Source organism: Crocodylus siamensis, chromosome 4 (genome assembly GCF_052110815.1).
Source record: "Crocodylus siamensis isolate JL-2025a chromosome 4, ASM5211081v1, whole genome shotgun sequence".
Classification (NCBI taxonomy): Eukaryota; Metazoa; Chordata; order Crocodylia; family Crocodylidae; genus Crocodylus; species Crocodylus siamensis.
The window spans coordinates 207,103,553-207,124,384 of NC_143398.1; the positions used below are offsets into that span (position 1 = coordinate 207,103,553).

The 20,832-nt window shown below is 44.2% G+C and overlaps 1 protein-coding gene across 1 annotated transcript in view; it reads left to right on the forward strand.

The window, feature by feature from the left end:
- Positions 1-4,061: 4,061 nt before the first annotated feature.
- The window catches only part of ABCB11 (ATP binding cassette subfamily B member 11), an 85,254-nt gene continuing 68,483 nt past the window's right edge, over positions 4,062-20,832 (forward strand). Inside the window, exons 1-3 of the mRNA XM_090045543.1 lie at positions 4,062-4,154; positions 12,161-12,263; positions 20,006-20,027. Of these exons, the coding sequence (XP_089901669.1) occupies positions 12,188-12,263; positions 20,006-20,027 (98 nt within the window). The 5' untranslated portion in view covers positions 4,062-4,154; positions 12,161-12,187. The remainder of the gene's footprint in view (positions 4,155-12,160; positions 12,264-20,005; positions 20,028-20,832) is intronic.

The window sequence follows — 20,832 nt, forward strand, 5'->3', positions numbered from 1 at the left end:
GGCACAAGGGTGCTTCTGTGTGGGGCTAACTGGCAGGCAGCTCCCAGGAGCAGGGAGCAATGTCCCAGCCCCCTGCAGGACACAGCTGTCTTCTAGCCCTGTGCAACCTGCCAGCCTCTGGGCTAGCACCCAAGGTGAGCCTAGACCTCCCACTGGCTGCTGCTGGGGGCCAGTGCAGAGCTGGTGGGGCCAGGAGCAGACTGCTGCCATAAACAGCAAATCTGCTCCCACTTCTCCATATGTGTAGGTGTCTGCCCAGCATAGATTTACTCTCAAACTTTTTGTACCAAGACCCATTTGTAAACATAGATGGCCAGTCCTGACTCAGTAAATACCTGGTGTTGCCCTTCACTCCCAATCCACAGCCCCTCAGCTGCAGGCCCTATTCCCCAGTGGGGGGGGCAGGGGTGGGTGTGTGGTGCATAGGGGAGGGCCCCAAGCAGCCCCTTGAAGGTTGGAACTCTGCCAGCCTGCAAGGGAAACCCACAGTTTCCCCATTTTTTTTCTCATTTAAAGGACAATCCATCTTAAAGTGTGTTTGCAACTCTTTCATATATTCTCGTGACCAACTTTTGGGTCATGACCCACAGATTGAGAAATGCCGCTCTACAGTAAACTTACCCTAGAGTATTTGCATGTGTAGATGTGCCCAGAGTGTAGAAGTGTAAAGGTGGAAATAGTGTATTTACTTTAAGTTGGGCAGCTAGTTAATTTTCATTTACTCAGTTTTCTTTTTATGTATGCAGTCCATTAATTTTTGCTGATCCTAGCAAAGCCTCATTAAAGTCAGAGGGAATTTCATTGTTAGATAAATAATTAAAAAGAAAACAGCAGCGTGGAAAAAAGCGATGGTAAGAAAGTATGCGTTTTGTTTTCTTTTTCCCTGGGCCACAGATTTTGTATATACAAATTACTAGAGCAAATTAACCGTCATTTTCAAAAGTGGAAACAGGAATGAAATCTCTTGACATGCACAGTAATGGCAGCAGGGTCATTCATTTCTAAGCCAAAGTTGCACTGAAGTCACACCCAGGAATTAAAAAATGCAGTAAAACATGTCTTGGCAATACTCATCCTATGCCCACTTTCTTTAAAAGTAATATTCTTATTTTCACTTCAGTGTTAGAAGCTATCACTTGATATTACTATTGATAAAAATATTATAATCACCTGTGCATATAACTTTGTTGCAATATCAATTGTAACACACACTTGGAGTATACACATGATGATATACTCCACAAACTCAGATCATATCTAAATATGTTTTGGGGGAGAGGGGGGCATGGAAAAAAACTCACAAAAATTCTGTGCCATAGTTATAATTACTGTGTTAAAGTTGCACACATACAGGGAATTGGATTGAAGTCTACTCTAAAATGTAGTCCTTTCTGCATTTCCAAATGGTGGAATGATTATCCCACAAGGGAAACTGGCTAAATCTTTTGCGCTTGTATATAAATAAATAAAATCTCTCTCTGCTCTTTCAGTTTTCCCTCAACTCTACATCTGAATTCTTGACCAAAAGCCCTAATCTGAGGTCAGGTCCTGAGAGGTGGGAAATTCTCCAAAATAGATTTGGCCAGGATCGTCATGCAAAGGAGTCCTAACAAAATATTAGAATAGTTCTACCCAACCTGGCCTCCTTCAGACTATAGGCCTGATCCTGCAATGAACCAGGGCTCCTGTTTTACTTTGTTTAGTACTTTTATTTTGGCACAGGGACTTACGATCCTGCTGGGGGCTAAAGCGAGGAAGTTACTTTCAAACTGTCAAAAATCTGAGGTCTGAAAAGATAGCTGTTCTGAGGTATAAATAAACTTTTTTAAAAATAAAAAGAATGAGCATTACAGGAAGAAAGATAAAGGAAGATGAGTCAACATGCTGATAGGTGCATGATATGGAGCTGTCTTGCAGTATTGAGGTATTTTGTTGCCTTGCAGTATTTTGGTTTTCCATATAGTGTTATGCTCTGGAGCTTTTTCATTGTACGTGTTTGGAGATGGAGTCACTGAACATTAGATGCAAAAATAACAAACTGTACCTCCGTTGCCACTATATAAGTGGAGGGCAATGACATTTCTTTCTTCAGTGGCACAATGGGGCTTAAATTATTAATGCTTGCTTGTGAGGTGTTTGAGATCTTCAGGTGCAAGGTACTAAAGAACATGAAAGTCTTACTGGAAACGTTCAGCTGCTTTGCTAATAGCCCAGGCACTCTACTCTCAGGCAGGTTTAGTGCGAGTCTGAGGTATCTCCAAGAACATCTTAATTGAGAGCGTGTATGTTGTGTGTTGTGTGTGTGAGAGGGAGAGATTTTTTCAGCTAATTGTGGCTTCTCGATACTGGAGCCAGTTTTATGCTGGTCCTGTTTCCAGCATAAATCAGAAAAGCTTAACAGCTTCTCTAAGCAGTGCTTTCTCCCATCAAGGAACAGCTTGGGTTTGCTGTCTAAGAGAGCATCGTTTGGTCCAAAGCATAAAGGCAAACCTGCTCATTGGGAATTACCATTCAACCCTATTTTAGAAATGTTAGTTGTCCAGTCATTTCAAAGCTATAACCACACAGTGGTAGCCATGGAGGTAGGCAAATTGCAGTTTCTGCATGCCTGTAACAAAGTTTGGAAGCTTGTTGTTAGACATCAGGCAATTGGCAGCCATTAAGGTTTTGGGGACAGGAAGGTGTTTGACAACAAGCTAATCTGCTGTGGTAAAACCAGTTTGTTTAGTCAGCTGAGCATAAGCACATGCATAACAGCTTCAGGCTGCAGGGGAGATAAAAGGGCACCAGAACTTTTATATGAACAGAGAAATGTTCTCATGATGAATAAAGATTTTCCCCCTTTTATTTACTCCTATACAAATGGTAGTGTCTATAAAAGATGGCATCAATCCAAAAAGGAGATAATCACTTCATTTAAACCAGGTCTACATACACAAACATAAATACAATGGCTCACATTCAAAAGGAAACACTAATTTTAATAAAATTTGATGAAATAAAGCAGAAAGTTTATCTGTTTGTACTGTATCCTATTTTACTAGGGTGAGAGCAGCACGTTAATTGGAATGCCTCCCTTCCCTTTTACCCAGACCATGGTAAATGTTTCCACTAGAGTCTCTGAAAATCCCAGTTCCGGCCTTCAACGTTTTAGTGCTGGGGCTATATCTTAATACATAGAAAACATTTTTCACTGAACCTATAGAAGCAAGTAGTAAGGGAAATGGACTGGAAATCTGACCTTTTAGAAATGGGGAATCTGAATATGTATTGGATTATAACCAGTTTTAATAAATGTTCCATTTAAAATTCATTCATTCCCCCCTCCCCCCGGCCTCTTTGAACACACAGAACAATTGATGGTTATCATACTTTTATCCACCCTCACTCTTCTCTTCTCCAGACTAAATAAGCCTAGTTCTTCCAGGCTTTCCTTATATGCCATACTTTCTAGGTCTTCTAGCATTTTTGTTGCTTTCCTCTGGTATTTTTCCAGATTTTTAACACCTTTGTTGACACACAGGAGAGAGTACTCTAGATCTAGAGTTCTCACCACTTCCTGTGACTTGTATGTATGCAGTTCACATCTCAGTATGCAACTTTTTTTTTCGCAACAACATTACAAGTTCAGGGCTTGGAGATGAGTGAGTGTTTGAATAAGCATCAGATACTATTTGTTTAATTGTATATAACTCTTGAAATGGTTTAACTGTTACTCAGCATTATTTTTACAGAACATATTGAGGCTGATGTTGCTCTTCATAGTGGGCATGCTAGCATACTTATAACTACAGCATTGCTGATCCAATAATGCTTCAATATGTCTTCCTATAATTTTATGTCATGCATATTGAAAGAGTACCTTTTAATTTATGTAGAGCCAACTGCTTTCTCAAGTGCCTTGTCTTTGTGTCATGAGATTACATTAGTCAAATTTAAACTTGCCATTAGATGTCAATGAACTCTAGCCAGGATGACCGCAGGGTTAGTGACCCAGGTGCAAACAGTCAATGCCCATTTTAAAGCTTCTGTCCTGATAGATGGGTTAGAATAATGAAAACTGCTGTTGGAAATGGATGGTCACATCCCTGACTGATCTGACCACCTGGGATCCTTGTGGTTTGTCCTATATTCCTCACTTTTTTACCTTCCAGGTAAGTAAAAGTCTATCACTTCTAGCACTTGAAAATACAATTTACTAACCAAAATGTAATTTGTATTTTTTCCCTGCAAGTTATGTGGGTCCAAATCCTGATCCTTTCTCCCACAGTGGATCATACTAGAATCCATTGGCTTCACTGGGACTACTTTAGGCATGATCATGTTTGATATCAGAAGTGAGCTGGTGCCTCTATATCACACCCTTAGCTTCTCAAAAAAATCTAGTTTCACTGTTTCAAAGAATGTCTCATGTATCCAGACACCATGGTCTTTATCTATGTATGACATAGGCAATGCAATTTGAGCAAGCACTTCAGTGTGGCTTCTCACAGCAGTATTCACCAGCTCATTGACAATTTTTTATGGGACCAGGACATTATTTTATAGGACTCCGCCACAAATTTCTTTATGGAGTTCAATAACATGATTGCAAAGGTAAATAATAAATAGAGGGAGAAGGAAAGAGAGACCGCTTTTCTTACTTTGGTCAGAATATAACCCTTCTTCACCGCCACAAAGTATGACATTATTTTATTGATGTGGGTATTCTTCATCATTTTATAGAAAGCTGTAGTTTTCCACACTGGCGTCAGATGTGGGGATCTGCTCGGGCAACTTTACACTAGTGGTCAGAAACCAGGTTCAGGGTTGTTACAAGTGGAACCAAGCAGCTGAACTGAACCAACTTTTACTTTTTAAAAATCTCTATCTGTTGGCAAGATGTGGTTTTGTGATGAGTTTTCAAAAAATTGAATGGTCGTTTGAACAGAAGTTGCTCATATAATACAGACAAGCAAAGTGATAATGAAATCAACATCATACCAAAATGTATATATTCCTCTTATCTGTTTTTGCAGTTTCCTTTATTGTTATCCTAATTTAAATATAAAATGGAGAAGAACGCAGTAGCACTTTTAATTGAAATTATTGGCTTAGCCTTCAGATTTCTTTATAAAGTCAATCTCTGTCCTGTAAACACTGGAACAATGCAAAGCAGTTGGAGCCAAGGCTTAGGTTCTAACCCATTTTAATGTGTTTAAACAGGAAACTTCTGTTCATTATGTATGTGCAATGTGATGACGATTAATAAATATTTTTGACCCCTGGACTGAATTCAGAAATTTTGAATGTTAGGAGTAAAAAACTGGTTCATCACTAAGCCTGTATGCTAGCAGGAATGAAAAGTTTAGGGCATACTTGAGAATGCTGAAAGATACATAGTAATACAGATTCTTTCTATTGACCCAGAGGTCAGCATATTAATGATATGATCTATACTTACAGCCAGAAGGGCAAATGATGATTTGGTGTTTGGGAACATAGTTCCTGACAAAACTCTCAAAAAAGTCAAGTCCTTTTTACAGAATAATTTAAAGGTATTTTATCTCTTGCAGACATTATTAATGCAGCAAATGAAGCGCAAACCATCTTAAGACAAAGGTTAAATTTGTGATAACAATTTAGGTAAAATTATGCTAATTGGAAAATGTTAGTCTTATATAGTTCTCATATGGCAGATTTTCTTCTTGAGTTTACATGCATGTTTATGCCCATGTTCATTAATGTCTCTGTTCTTCTCTAAAAAGATAAAGCACCATGTTGAAAGTTAGGCAACACATTAAGCCTTTGGCTGTTTGCTTATTTGTACTGGCTTTTCTACAAAATCAGTTGACCACAGTTTTCCCTATATCTGTAGGACTTCTTAAGCTTATCAGGGATCCAGCTGAATAGAGGAGAGTTTGCAGTATCTGTGAAGACTCAACCTTATGAATACCATTTATATGCGTTTCAGCTGGACTAATTTAAAACAGATCTCTGTTGCAAAGATGATCTGGAGCATATTATTTGTTGACACAGCTGCCAAGAGGAACTGAGAGAGAAACTGGATGTTTCTTAAGGCATGTGTGTGAGTTCTTTGTGCTGGTTTGAAAAACTGCTTTTTGTAGGACTCCTCTTTCAGAGTTTCAGTGAACTAACTAGGGTAAGTGGGAGACTGAGGGACTATACTTTAACTGTAAATGTGGATAAGTTAGTTTCTCAAAAATGACTGAAAACTGCCTTATTGTAGTAGGTCTGGAGTATTGTTGTAGCCATGACAGTCTGGATTCCAGATTCCAGGAAGGGCACTTTGTGCTTGAGGGCTTGTCTAACAGCTCTCTCAGCTATACAGTTAGTCTAATAAAAAATATCCCTAGGAAAAACCCTTACTTCTATGAAAACAGCCAGGGATTTGTGCTTAGTGATTATCAGGATTGTGTTTATGTATGTATAAGCTAGATAAGCTCATCTGAAAATTAAGTTTTTACAAAATCTTCTTTCTATATGGAGCAGGATGAATATGTATATAGCAAACCCCTATTGCCGTGGCATTTCCTTAAGTTCATAGATTCATAGACGTTAGGGCTGGAAGGGACCTTGAAGATCATCAAATCCAGCCCCCTGCCCCAGGGGCAGGAAGTCAGTTAGGGTCTAAGGACCCCAGCAAGATAAACATCCAAATGTTTCTTGAATGAGTCTAGAGTAGGTGCCTGCACCGCTTCTGGAGGGAGTCTATTCCGGGCCTTGGGGGTTTGGACAATAAAGACCTTATGTCCAACCTAAAAAGGTCTTGGAGGAGTTTATGACCATTGGTCTTTGTTATCTCTCAGGGCACTCTGGTGAACAGATCCTGATGCACACCCCTTATATACTTATAGGCAGCCACCAGGTCCCCCATGAGCCTGCCCTTTTCCAAGCTGAAGAGTCCCATGGCTCTCAGCCTCTCGTCATAAGACCTATTCTCTTGCCATCCAGTCATGCGCGTGGCTTTCCTCTGGACTCTCTCAAGCTTCTCCACATCCTTCTTGAATTGTGGAGCCCAGAATTGGATGCAGTACTCCAGCTGCAGCCTCACTAAGGCTGAGTACAGCAGGAGGATGACATCCTGAGATTTACAAGATTTAAGTTAGACAGGCCCTGGCTCTACATGCTTTCTCTAAAACTTTAAAGAACAATAACAATCTTTCCCCCCCACCCCTCTTTTGGAATTTCCTGCTTATGTGTCTAATATTTAACCATATTTTCCTTTTAAAAATATGTAGCATTACAACCATTTTTTCTTATATGACTTTAAAATGAGGTGCAACACAGTTAACATCAAACACTTGGCCTTGCAAACTTTGCCTGTCCTCTAAAAAGAGAGATTATGAATTATATTTCCTTTGTAGAAAATAATACCTGTATTATTATCACAAGTGGGTTTATTTCAGACATTTATCATGTATCATAAACAGCTGACAAAAAGAAGTATAGGCACTTACATACATTTTCTGTATTGTTTTTGAGCTTAGTACAGACAATTTAACTGTGTAGATCCTACAGCCATTTTTAGCTCATCTGCCTCTTGCAGTGTGAATTAGAATTGCTTCCTATGGCTGTATTTGCATGTGCAATTAGTCATGACTAAATTTACTGCTCGTTAAGCTAGTTAGCAGTTAGCTATTTTTGGGCAGGAGTCTACACACGCAGAGACTTGGCACTCAGTCTAGTACCAAGTCCCTCCAGCCCTGCCATGTGCCCACTGGGGGGAGCTCCAGCCTCCAGCCACATGGCTGCCAGCACTTGGCAGCAATATTGAAGCCAGACCCAGCTGCCAGCACCTGGCAGCCATCTTTGAAAAACAGCCCTACCCTTTGATCCCTGGCCAGCTCCTTCCCTGCAAAGGAGCCATGTACTCAGTGCAGGAGAGCCATGTACTGTGGCAGCTCCCTGCGTGCCTACCCTGCCTCCCCCTGCCATGGCAATTCCAGCCTTGTCCCTGGCAGCGATGACCAGTCCCCCATGCTCCTGCTGGCCCTGGTGCTGGCCCTGTTGGCCCCAAGAGACCCCATCCACCCAGGCCCCAGCAGAGCTGCACACCTGCCAGTGGAAGCCAAGGCACTGGGTGCGGGAGGCCCTGGCCAGCTCGCTCCCTCTGCACTCCTTAATCCAGCCCACCTGCCCTGCCACCCATACACCCCCTACTCCCTGCCCACCAGTACTACTGTCGGGACACACACTTGTTTGGAAAAAAAATAGCATTATTCCCCTCACAACACTCACTCCCATTCCTCCCTCCCTCTTCCTCAACCAAAAAACTTCCCTCCCCACCTCCCTCCCCAACACACAGAGCCCCTCCACCACCCTCCCCACCCACCAACAATAAAAATCCCACTTCCCAGTGTGCAAACTATTCACAATAGTGTCAGTCTCTATCTGAATCACAGAGTGGGAGGCCATGGGGTAGAGGCATCTAGAGGGCAGAGCCCAGGGACAGATGCCCAGCATCCAAGCTTTCACTTATTCTCCCGTGGGTCTAGGGGCTGTGGTGACCATGGTGGGTGGCAGGCTTGTCTGCGGGTGATGCCAGACAGCACTGGGGCTTGTGAGCTTTCCCTCACATCCAGATTTTGGCCCTGCAGAGGCAAAAGACAGAATTCTTTTGTAAGAGTTTGCAACATTTCAGAGATAGGATGCCCTGCACCAGGGACCATGCAGTGCCCGGCACTAGATCCAGGGGTTGGCCATGTATGGGTGTCCAGGGACCCTGGTAAGTCTGGCAAGCAGGACTGGGCCCAGGCTGGGCTGCTGGCAAGAGCCCCCATCCCTGCTTGCTCCCCTGGGGCCGGTGAGCCTACTGGGTGCTGGCCGCAGGAAGCCTGCCTCCCCTGCCCCTTCCCAAGGTGGGAACAGGCCAGGATGCTGGCAGCACCTGCTGCCATGGCTCCAGACCCTGCTCCCCCTCTCTCCCTGTAGGCCAACCACTCTGCTGTGCTGTCACCCAGCCCATGGGCACTCGGGCTGAGGTGCATGGGGCTCCCAAGCAACTGGGGTGAGGGGCTGGTTGTGCCCCACCTTCCTTCTGGGGCCTCTCCAGGGAGGCACCCTGAGGCATCCCCCCTCCACTGCTGCTCTCTGAGTGTCTCCTCCCTGGGCAGGTGCATGTGATGAGCTGTTTGTGCAGGCAGAGGGGTGCCTGAACCACTAACCCTACTGCTGATGATCCTCCTGATGCCCCAGGCACATCTGTACTTCCTGGTTTGAGGACCCTGAGCTATGATGGCATGTGGGGGCAAGCCTGGGCTGCCCCACAACCTCTGTCACCACCTGGAGGGCTATCTGTGGCAGCACTACATGTCCCTGCCCCCACTGCTGAGGGGAACATTGCCACAACACCTATACCTTCCAGGTGTGAGAGGCCTATGCCTACCCAGCTGCAGGGACATGGGCTGCTCAATAAAGTTCTGAACTGTGTCCTGCCTCTCTCTGGTGCTGTGGGGAGGAAGGGCCAAGGAAGTGTGGCAGGCTGGGCAGCAGAGGCTGGGGCCAGGGGCCCCACAAGTGCAGGACTTACCACATGTCTGGGGCTAATGAGGCTGGCAGCTCAGACATGGTACTCCCTGTTGGCAATGGTGCTGGCTGCACCCAGTGTCCTCAGCTCATGGTGGGCAGTGGGCCAGTGCCTGGCCAGGGATCCCCCTGGGGAGGACCTGGCACTGCTGGCAGCTAGTAGTGGCATGGCTGGCCGCTCCTCATGGTGAGGTTTGGGGCTGTGGAGCTGTGTCGCAGGCAGCCTCTGGTCCCTGAATGGGTCCTCCCAGAGCTGCCAGTGGGTGTAGCAGCCAGGGAGGTGGGTGGGGTGGGGCACTGAACACCCAAGACCCCTCCTCTAGGGACATGTCACCACTGGAGGGTCAAGGCAGTGCAGGGACTTAGGCAGGCCACCTCTGCTGGTGACTACTGCAAGGGTTGCAGCCTGGGTTCCAGGGTGTTAAAATCTGGGTCAGCTGCTGCATGAAGAGCATGGTCTTACAGGCATGACCGACCGATGACAGTTGTGGTCAGTCACAGACCACCCACTGTGCCCACAAGGCCTTGAACTTTATGTGGCACTGCTATGCCATCTGGGAGTGCCCTCACTCCTGCATTCCACCTGACAGGGCCTCATAAATGTGGGTGTTTGAGTGCTTGCCCCACATGCAAACTGCCTCTGAACCTCTGCATCACCCCAGAGTGCCATGAGGTGGTGAATCTCCTCCTGGGTCCAATTGGGGTCCCAGGTGGATGGCACAGTGTGTGCATGCAGGCGGGGCCAGACCTCAATAGGGAGGATGAGGGAGGACATGTGTTTTGCATCCCGAGCTCTCTGGGCCCCCATGAATGGCTATCCCTGTGTGGCCAGCCCTAAACAGTGCTCAGGAGCACTCAGCAGAGGGGCATGGCCAGGGACTGGGAGCTGCACAGCAGAGGCAAATGTGCCACAGCATGCCTGCAAAGGCAGGAGACACTGTTGGGAGTGAGAAGCAGCTAGGGAGCAGGTGCTGGCCCTGCTGCCAGAGACAGCCAGCCAGCATCCCTGGCGATCCAGGCAGCAGCCCCTGAGGCTGGGCAAGGGGTGCAGCAGTCTGCAGTGTTTTATAACACACATCTGTGGACAAGCAGCAGCTCCAGCTAGGGGACAGGACTGGCAGAAGCAGTCCAGGGGCCACACAGGGCCTGCAGTGTTCCTGATCAGACAACAGGCTCTCTTGGGCATTTCGTCCCCAGGGCACAAAATGGCCTCAGGCTTTTATAGCCTGCAGTTATGGGCTACCAGACAGCAGCCCAGCACCAGGGCAGTAAAAGCTCCCTGCCAGGAGCCCTGGGACTGAGTTCATGGTGGCCACTGCAGTGGCTGGGCAGATCTGATACTAAAATTAGTGCCGGATCATGTCTACATGTACTTTACTGTGCTTTAACTAATCCCAGCTAAATTTGATACCTGCATTTTCAGATATCAAATGTAGTTGCGATTAGCCATTTTTACTGTTGAGTAAGGGCATGCACATGTAGATGTATGCCCATACTGCGCGGTAAATCAGGCGAAGCTGCTGGGGCCAACACCTCTGCTGGCCATAGTAGCTTTACCTAGTATCCTGGGGCGGCAGCAGTGCTGATCTAGCCACATGGAGCCTGGCTGGCAGCCACAGTGTGGCTCTGGATGGCCAGGCTCCATTTTGGGTGGTGCGCACTGCTGCCACGTGCATTGTGCTGCTTTTTTTAGCTGGCGGAGATTTAGGCTAGATATTAGGAGGAGCTACTTCACTGTCAGGGTGGCTAGGATCTGGAACCAACTTCCAAGAGAAGTCGTGCTGGCTCCTACCCTGGGGGTCTTTAAGAGGAGGTTGGATGAACACCTTGCTGGGGTCATTTGAACCCAGTACTCTTTTCTGCCATGGCAGGGGGTTGGACTCAATGATCTGCTCAGGTCCCTTCCGACCCTAGAAACTATGAAACTAAATAACCATGTGCTGGCACTACTGTGCAGTAACTTTAGGTACTGCACATTACATTAGTCCTTTATTAGGGAAGTAGTACACTAAGTGTGCAGTATCTAAGGCACATTAATGAATGTGTAGATGCACCCTTTGTGTTCTATGTGAGAAACCTGGACATGCCCTTTCCTGCTTCATACAGATGCTGGCCCATCAGTTTTAATGGCATAAAGAGACTGATTGAAGGTTTTTTAAAACTCGTGCTGGGGGGTGCAGGCAATGGAGGTTAACCATTTTTAAAACTTCATTTTATAAAGTACCTAGAGGGTGTAGCATAACTTAATGCATAGTTTCCTCTAGCATGACTGCTAAAGGACAAATAATTAAGGAATAAAGAATAGATGTGCTACAACTGTGCTCACTACAACCACATTAGGAAACACTCAGTTAGAGCCTGAAGCATTTTTACAAAGTACGATAATAATCTATTGCTTGTGATAGACTTATTCGGCAGGCAGTCTTTGCCAGTTAAATGTGCTTTTGCTTCAGCTCCCTGTAGTTTCATTATATCTGTTAGACTATAGTCTGTATTAGTTATTTTATTGCTCTTAATCCAATGCTGAGTTCTCTTAGAATGGCTGAGATGTAATTTAAGATCAGAATATAACCCATACAATTCGTTATTATTTTGAAAGACATAAATCTGGTCATACTTTTTGTCTTCTCAGGGCTCCAGGTTATAGAAGCAAATCATCATGTCTGATCCTGTTGCTCTGCGCAGCATTAAGAAATTTGGAGAGGATAATCATGCTTTTGACTTGGATAGTTCAAGTAAGAAGTTTTCTTTTTAATTAGATGCTTCTTTTAGGCTGCAGACAGAAGTTGCATTTATACTGGGATAAACCATTTTATCCTGGGATAAAGTGCAAGTATACAGACATCCATGCCTGCTGTCTTGGGGAAAATCCTAAAAAAAAAAGGTTCTCAGATAAGTAGCAACAGTTTATGCTGGGATATTGCAAAATGTGTCCATACAGTTAGCCCAGGATTGTATTATTTAACCCAGGGGCAGGCAACTATTTCAGGCGGAGGGCCACTTACTGAGTTTTGGCAAGCCGTGGAGGGCCACATGACAGGCAGCCAGGGGCAGATAAATATTAACTTTCTAAATTTTTTAGGGGCCCCACGGGCTGGATAGAATGACCTGGTGGGCCACATCTGGCCCACAGGCCACATTTTGCCCACCCCTAATTTATTCAGTGGCAGAAAAGTGGCAGTGAATTCAGCTACTCACTAAATGGTGATTATTAGGGCAATGTGTGTACACACCAATCCTAGGATATCTTTGTTCTGGGACAAACACGGATGCAACTTCTGGGAACAATGTTTCTGTTCCTGCTCCTGGCCTAGTAGGGAACAGCTATGGGGACTTGGCAGGGCAGAGAAACCATCCCACTGCTGGGCAAGGAGGGGAAACCAGCCCACCTGAGCCTGGCTCCCCATTCAGTGCAACTGGAGTGGGGAAGGAGTGGCTCTGAAGTTGGAGTTAGGCAGCAGCGGGTAGGAGAGTGGAAGGGATGAGAGTGGAGGCATTGTGGAGTACTGAGCGGGGAGTGTGCTGAGAAGGGGATTTTTACCTGTTTCAGGTACTTAAAAATGTCCCCAGCTGCTGCTCTCACAATGTGATCCAAAAGGGGGCTGACATCATGCCACTACACCTCCTTTGAATCCTCTGCTGTATCTCAGATTTTAAAAATTGCTTGAAGGTCTCCTGCTTTCCTTCCCCAGCTTTAAAACTTCCTTTCCCTCTTTTGCTCTTTGATAGTCACTTTTTTGCAGATGTTGGTTAAATACATGTCACAGTCCAAATTAAAAAGGAGCTTGAAAAGGAGGATGAACAGAAGCCAGTGAACATTCTGATCTTCTTTTTAGTTCAGGTAGAGGCAGATGGAAAGTTAAAAGGATACTAAATTGAAACTGAATCTGAAAGCAAACTGTAAAGCAAAACAGTAACTTGTGTAAGAAGCAAAAGCAGAGAACATATCACAATACCAGGAAATATATGTCCATACGTGCTGTCTGGTTTTGGGGGCAAAGGCTACTTCCACAAAAGGACCTAAATGTTACCTAACTCTCCCTGTAAGCACCTACATACAAAATTAGACCCTCAAAAGCTCTACCTTGCTACCACCTACTCCTGAAGTTCAGTAAGGTCAAGAAAGACAAGTGCAAAGTCCTGAACTTAGGACAGAACAATCCTGTGCAACGGTACAGGCTGGGGATCAACTGGCTAAGCAGCACCTCTATAGAAAAGGATGTGAGGGTTACAGTGGACAATAAGCAGAACATGAGCCAACAATGTGCCCTTGTTGCAAAGAAGGCTAATGGCATACTGGGCTATATTAGTAGAATTATTGGCAGCAGACTGAGAGAAGTGATTATTCCATTCTGTTTGGAATTGGTGAGACCACATCTGGAGTACTGCGTCCAGTTTTCTGCCTCCCACTGTAGAAAGGATGTAGACAAAACTGAGAGTCCAGTGAAGGGTAAAAAAATGGTAATAACACACAAAAAATCTATCTTTGCCAAACTTGTCATACTAGTTGTAATCAGGTCTGACAATGCACTGCAATTTGAGAGGTATGAGTTCAAGTTTGTTGCAAAGGAATATGGATTTACACACATTACCCCTAGCCCAAGATATCCACAGTCTGATGGACTTGTAGATAGGGCTATGCGAAGCTTCGGGTGCTGATTCGATCTGGAGGAGATTCGGCCTGATTCGGTAGCTGAATCTCTGAATCCAAATCAAATCAGGGGACCAATTAAAAGGTCCAAATCAATTCAGAAAAGAGTTGGATAGCTTTGGTGATTCGGGCAGTTCCTGCCCACTGCAGCAGGGAGCTGGACCCAGACTCCAAGCCAGTAATTAGGGGGCCAGGATGGGGGCTGAAGGAGGGGACCATGGGGGGACCCCTGCCAGGCCCCATCCCCCACCTAGTCTCGCAACCCCCACCATGGCTACCCTGCCTGCCCCAGCTTCTGGTGCTTTGAAAAAAAAGCCCCCACTCACTGAGTGCTGCCTGGCAGGAGGTGATCCCCACTGCCCCCCCCAACCCCTGCTCACTCCTCCAGCCCCCCTGGCTTCCCTGCCCCAGTTCCAGCCCTTTAAGAAAAAAGCCCAAAAAACCCCCTAGGCTCACCAGCTCCTGGAGTGGCCTCAGCTTCAGGGGGCTCAAGACAGAGCCCCCCATGCACTGTGGGGCAGTGGGGGGCAGTGGGGATCACTCCCTGCTAGGCAGCAACCAATTAGTGTGGGATTTTTTTCCTAAGAGCCGGGAGCTGAGCTGAGCAGGGCAGCCATTGAGATCAGGCAGGGGATGGGGCCTGTGTGATTCCGAGATTCAGCCGACTCAGCAGCAGCCGAACCTCCGAATCAGATTCGGCTGAATCAATTCAGGACAGTGATTCAAATCACCAGATCGAATCACTGTCCCTCGAATCAACCAAATCTGAATCCAAAGTGAATACTAGCCACTTTGCACAGGCCTAGTTGTAGGAAAACACGCCAGAATAATAATAAGATGGCTAAATAATGCAAAGGAGTGTTGTACTGATCCTTATCTGTAGTTACTAAATTATAGAGCATTTCCTTTAAATGAAGTCTTATTTAACAGGAAGTTTAAAATAAAATGACTTAATTTGTTAACTACTGATAAGAAACAACAACATACAGGGGCATCACTAACATACATATATACATCATACATCAACAGGGGCATCACTAACAGGTCCAGAGAGGTCTTGCTCCCCCTCTATACAGCGCTGGTCGGGCTGCAGCTGGAGTACTGTGTCCAGTTCTGGCGCCGCACTTCAAGAGGGACGTGGAGAACCTGGAGGGGGTCCAGAGGAGGGCCAGTCGTATGGTTGAGGGCCTCTGTGGCTAGCCCTATGAGAAGAGGCTGAGGGACCTGAATCTCTTCAGTCTCCGCAAGAGGAGGCTGAGCGGGGATCTTGTGGCTGCCTACAACTTTATCAGGGGCCACCAGCAGGGACTCGGGGAAAGTCTGTTCACCAGGGCCCCCCTTGGAGTCACCAGGAACAATGGCCACAAGCTGAGGGAGGGTAAGTTTAGGTTAGATGTTAGGAAGAACTACTTCACTGTAAGGGTGGCCAGAGCCTGGAATAGGCTTCCCAGAGAGGCGGTGCTCTCACCTTCCCTGGAAATCTTCAAGAGGAGGCTGGATAGGCACCTGGCTGGGGTGTTATGACCCCTGCCACCCCCAGTGCTCCTTCCTGCCCATGGCAGGGGGTCGGACTCGATGATCTGTCTAGGTCCCTTCCGACTCATTGATTCTATGATTCTATGAACAAATTGATGCAAAAGCTTACAAGATCCATGATAGATATAGGCAAAAGCTTTATTATAACAAAAGGATCCTGAGAACTAGAACCTTTGCTACCTCAAGTATGTATGCATGGTGGTAAAACATGGATACAGGAGACAGTTGTCATTCATGAGGTAGCTCCTTGATCTTATGAAGTAGAGACAAGTGAAGGAAATGTCTACAGACGGAACAGGAAATACCTGTAGCACATCCAGGAAGAACAGGAGAAAAAAAAATGTCCAAAGCAGAGGTGGACATGGAGGAGACTACAGCACAGATGGATCGAGACAGTGCAGAGACTAATGTGATGCATGGCAGAGCTGCAAAGGGAACCACAAAAACTGATTGAAAATTGTTAGTTTATTTAAAAAAATGAATTATTTGAACCACAAACCAATATATTGTTATTGGTTAAAATGGGTTTTGCTTTTACTTGGAAAGAGGAGATGTGAGGATAGTATGCCTTCAAGAGCTAGGCAGAATTGGACAGAGCTGGAGAAGACAGTCTGGTGGCTGCCTGGGTGCTTGCAGCATGAATAGAAAAATGTCTTTGAAAAAGTAGCTCCTGCCTCAGTGAACTGAATCCACAATACAACACAGAACATCATCCAGCAGGTGTTCTTAGAGCACTCATACAGGCTTGGATATGTGGGAAGATTTTTGGCAATGCCATTTTGTCTAATACTACCTCATTGATGTGGGGAACCCAGGCTCAGTTTTGTTCTTTAACTTACATGTTCCAGGTAAATGCTCAAACCAGCAGACTACACACTATAGGGCAGGGGTTGGCAGCATTTTTGAGTAGAGTGCTAAAAATACCTACAACCTCAACTTGTAAGCTGTTGGTATACCAGGGGTGGATGTTGGGGGAGCCATGACATGCCCAATCCTTGTTGTGGTAGCACAGCCCCAGTCTCTTCCCAGCTGTCCACCCCGAGGTGCATGTGCCAAGCAAAATGGCATTGCATGCCATGCTCTGGCACCTGTGCTGAAGGGTGTATCCTTGAAGGAACTTTCTTATTTCTTCCTATTGAATCTGTTCCACCCTGCATGAAATAATTAGTTTTATGGATGACAGAGAGAGAATGGATATGACTATATAGGGTGAGTCAGTGGTTCTTAAAGCTTTTGCATTAATAGGCCATTTTCAAACCTCAGCATTTCTCCTGGACTACAATGCACTATTTAATCAAACTTTTAATTGAAAATACTACATAGGCAGTGTAAATAAAGACAGGGTTCTGGGTGTTTAAAATTTCTATCTTTTTTTTTTTAGTGAAGTAATAATGAGATTCATATTGCAAAAAAACAGTAAAAACAGTACAGTAATGGTGGGTTGAATTGACTAACGTTTTAGCTTGACTCTGGCGCCACATCCAGCTTATACTGGTGCTTTGCGATGCCTACATTTGTAGAAGTGGATTTTTTTGTACTTTCTTTGACCTCAAAACAAAGTGGCATCAAATATGCAATTGATTTGGCGAAAGTTCTGCGTAGTCAGACTGGGCATAGGACAAAAAATTCAGTTATTATTCATTTTGAAAACAGTAATTTTAAAGAGCCACTACAGCTCATGGGTGAGGGTCATGGTTGGCCTGTTGGAGACTTGTGTTGTCCCAGACTCTCAACTCATGGTTCTCTTCTTGGCTGTTGCTCATGTTCCTTGCTCCAGCCAAGCAAGAGACTCAAATATCCAGCTCTCTGATAGCCAAAGTCATACTTCTCACACTGAGAGTCTTTCTGACCTACAAAGTAAATTTGCAGTAGCTTCCTATAGCCTTGCTCACAGGACTCCTCATTGGTCCAGAAATTTAGTGGCAGGACAAGCATCAGCAGCTTTAATGAAAATTCTCAAAAGACTTTCCCTCTTTGGGATTTTTTGGTACTAACGGGTTAAAGATGAGCAGCAGATACTAAGAAGGGAAGTCACTGCAGCAACAGAAAAAGTTTTCCTGTGTGGTTGCAGAAAATCTAAATACAACTTTTCTATGTAAGGAGTCTGAAAAAAAATATTTCCTTCTGGGCTTGTTTCTTCTGGTTACTAAGAATACATTGGCTTGGGTTTTGCATCAGCTTTTGAAGTGTGCGTAAGTTTTAATTTTATTATAAAACCCAAAAGCAACTCTGTCCTGCTTGTACAGATTTAATTCTGTTTTTATGACTAATAGTAGTGTTCAAATTGACCAATAAGGTCTCTAGATTTTGTTTTATTAGGCAGCTCATTGCCACAAGTGGCAACAGTGTGTATCAGGTGATCTACCCATGTCAGAAAAAAGTCATGTTGCCAATCTGGCAAGATGTACATGTAGCTGCCATATGGGAATCCAAAATGACTGCCATGAATTCATGTTTTAATCAATATTTCAGCCCCCACTAGGATTGGTTTTGTCAGTAATCCCAGTGATGAAACAACATTGTATGAACTGAAGAGATCATAACATTTCTGTTGTGATAGCCATATTGGATTCCAAGCTGGCTGACACATTAGCATGTATGTATCAGCTCAATGTAATTAAAAAACCTAGTAAACTGTAATACTAAAACCTCACAAATTCTATCACTACAAATTTCATAGCAGGCCTACAGTACTGAAAACATTACAACTCAGGCTTGTCTACTGGCTCAAGTTATATTGAATAAGACAATATAATCTTTTTTATTTCAGAATGTGGATAAGTCAGATATTAATAATACATAACTCAATGGCAAAGAAACACACAAGCATATTTTCAGCTCAAGGCAATAGGAAAATCCAATAGTCTATGCCAATGGTAATACAATGTTATATTATAAGGAGAGGATAAATCAGAAATCAATGGATTGATATTGGATTAGACCTAATTGACAGAAAAAGTAACAAAAGGGACTACAGTTCCATAAAGAGGAGGTCATTCTTATAAGTTACTGCTAACACAGACTAAGGTGCATGCAAAGTCCTTTTTGTCTGTAGGCCTCAGTTATCACAGCATATTTCACTCTCCTCGTGCATTGTAGGTTGTCAGGGAAGCCTGAGGACCTAGCAGTTTGGCTGTGGTTTTCTCAGTGGCAAGTAGGAAGGCATTGTGACACTCAACACTGTAATGACCATGTTCTTCTGTAGATCTAGCCCCAATCCCCCACTAATTCCATCTGCCACCCCCTTGAGAATATGTACAAAGGCCCAAGAAGCAGTGGAAATACTGTGCTTCCAATACAAGGTGAGATGAAGGTAGGTAGTCAGAAGAGATTCTGGCTACAAGGATTTCTTTTTATCTTCTGTGAATGGTTGTCGGTATGGAGTAATCATGCTGAGTACAGTGTTATTGAACTGGGAAGGAAATAAGAGGAAAAGGATTTTCCATACAAGCGATAGCAAGACTTAATTAAAGCAAATCATGATTCTAAACTTTGCTGAGGCCTGAGAATTGGTCTGAGACTTTAATACACAAGTGCTCCAGAGGCTTCCCAGGAGGTGTGATAGCTTTGCCTTCCTCTCCAGGGACAGAGCTGCCCTTGCCCTGTCAATTTCTGATGGCTGCCACAAAAGGGTATGGAGCCACAGCCCCTTCCCTAAGCAGCTCCTTCCAAGTTACCAGTACTCTGAAATACTGGCCAGATGAAGCAGTGGCAAAAATGATTCATAATCAAATTATTTGTCACTTGGTTGCATACTATGACAGATTAACATATTTTCTTAATATTTAGAATCACTCTGGACTTCTTCCAAATGCTGTTTTGATCTAGCTATAAGTGGGTACCTTGTCAGTGGCTGGGGGGCCCAGAGGTGATGGGATATAAATGCTAACCAGATCACAGCCTTGTGGACTGCCGGCTGCAGAATTGTCATGTCTTAGCCATGGTGGCCAAATAGGACTTTTAGGGTAAAGCAGTCCTGACCATTTTGGACAGGAAAATTGTTATTCATGCAATAACTAACAGCATTATAAGTCATATATTCTATTTATTTATGTTGTATTAAAATACAATAATTGTTAATGTAAATAAGGAGAATAGAGCATATTAGCAATGAATTAATTATTTTCAATGAATTATTTGACTGATATAAGACGTACCAGTGAGAATGAGGTTTCTGGTTCCTGGGGTCCTAAGGTCTTTTTTTCCCCCCTCATTTGAGAGCATGTCTGCTAAAGAATATATACTTTAACAATAATTATTAACTAAAGTGTGCATTTATTTTCCTAACAGATAACGGCTTTCAGAAACCAGAGTAAGTGGAACAATCAATTCTTCTTGGAATATCAAAGGAAGTTAGATGTTATCATATGAAATTGATGCATGTATGACATTTACAGTATTTAATGTAAAGCTATACCCTTGATTTGTTAAGCTGTGCTCCTTGATACAACTGATAAGGGTAGAGTAAAGCAGTCTTTTTTTAAGATTTGTGGTTCAGAGTTTTAGAAACTGTAGAGCAATGAGAACTAAACAACCAACTCTTCCTAACAAACACTTCCCCTTTTGTGTCTATCCCTGTCATCACTAGTCACTAGCATTATTTTATTATTTTATTTATCTTGCATGACACAAGGCCAAAACTGAGGGTGCCTCTCCTCCAGCAATTCCTGTAAGTTTCTTGAACCCACAGGGGTCCTATTGGGAAAACAGATGCATATACATAGCACTACACAGATCATGTGCTTAGGCTTCAGAAAGTATACAGGAGTACTATAGTTTCAGTGCATTGCTACATTTTTTTTAAATGTCAAATAAACTCAAAACCCAGAGTCTCCATTCTAATCATGGTGCTGTGAAGCAAAAGCTAACTATAGTCTCACCTGCATAAGTCTGAATGTTTTTTAATCATAAAATATTTCTCCTTGGTGGAGAAGAGTGCTGAATATTGGTAGCTACTTCTTTGACCTATGAAGCACAACCAGAGGGCAGTCTTGGGCAGAGTGGTTTCTACAGGATCAGTGGCATGGGAGATTTTATGCAGTCACTGGTTTCCTTTCTAACATACCCTCCCCACCGCCCCCAGCACAATTGTGAGTGAATACTCAGGCCTAAAAAAC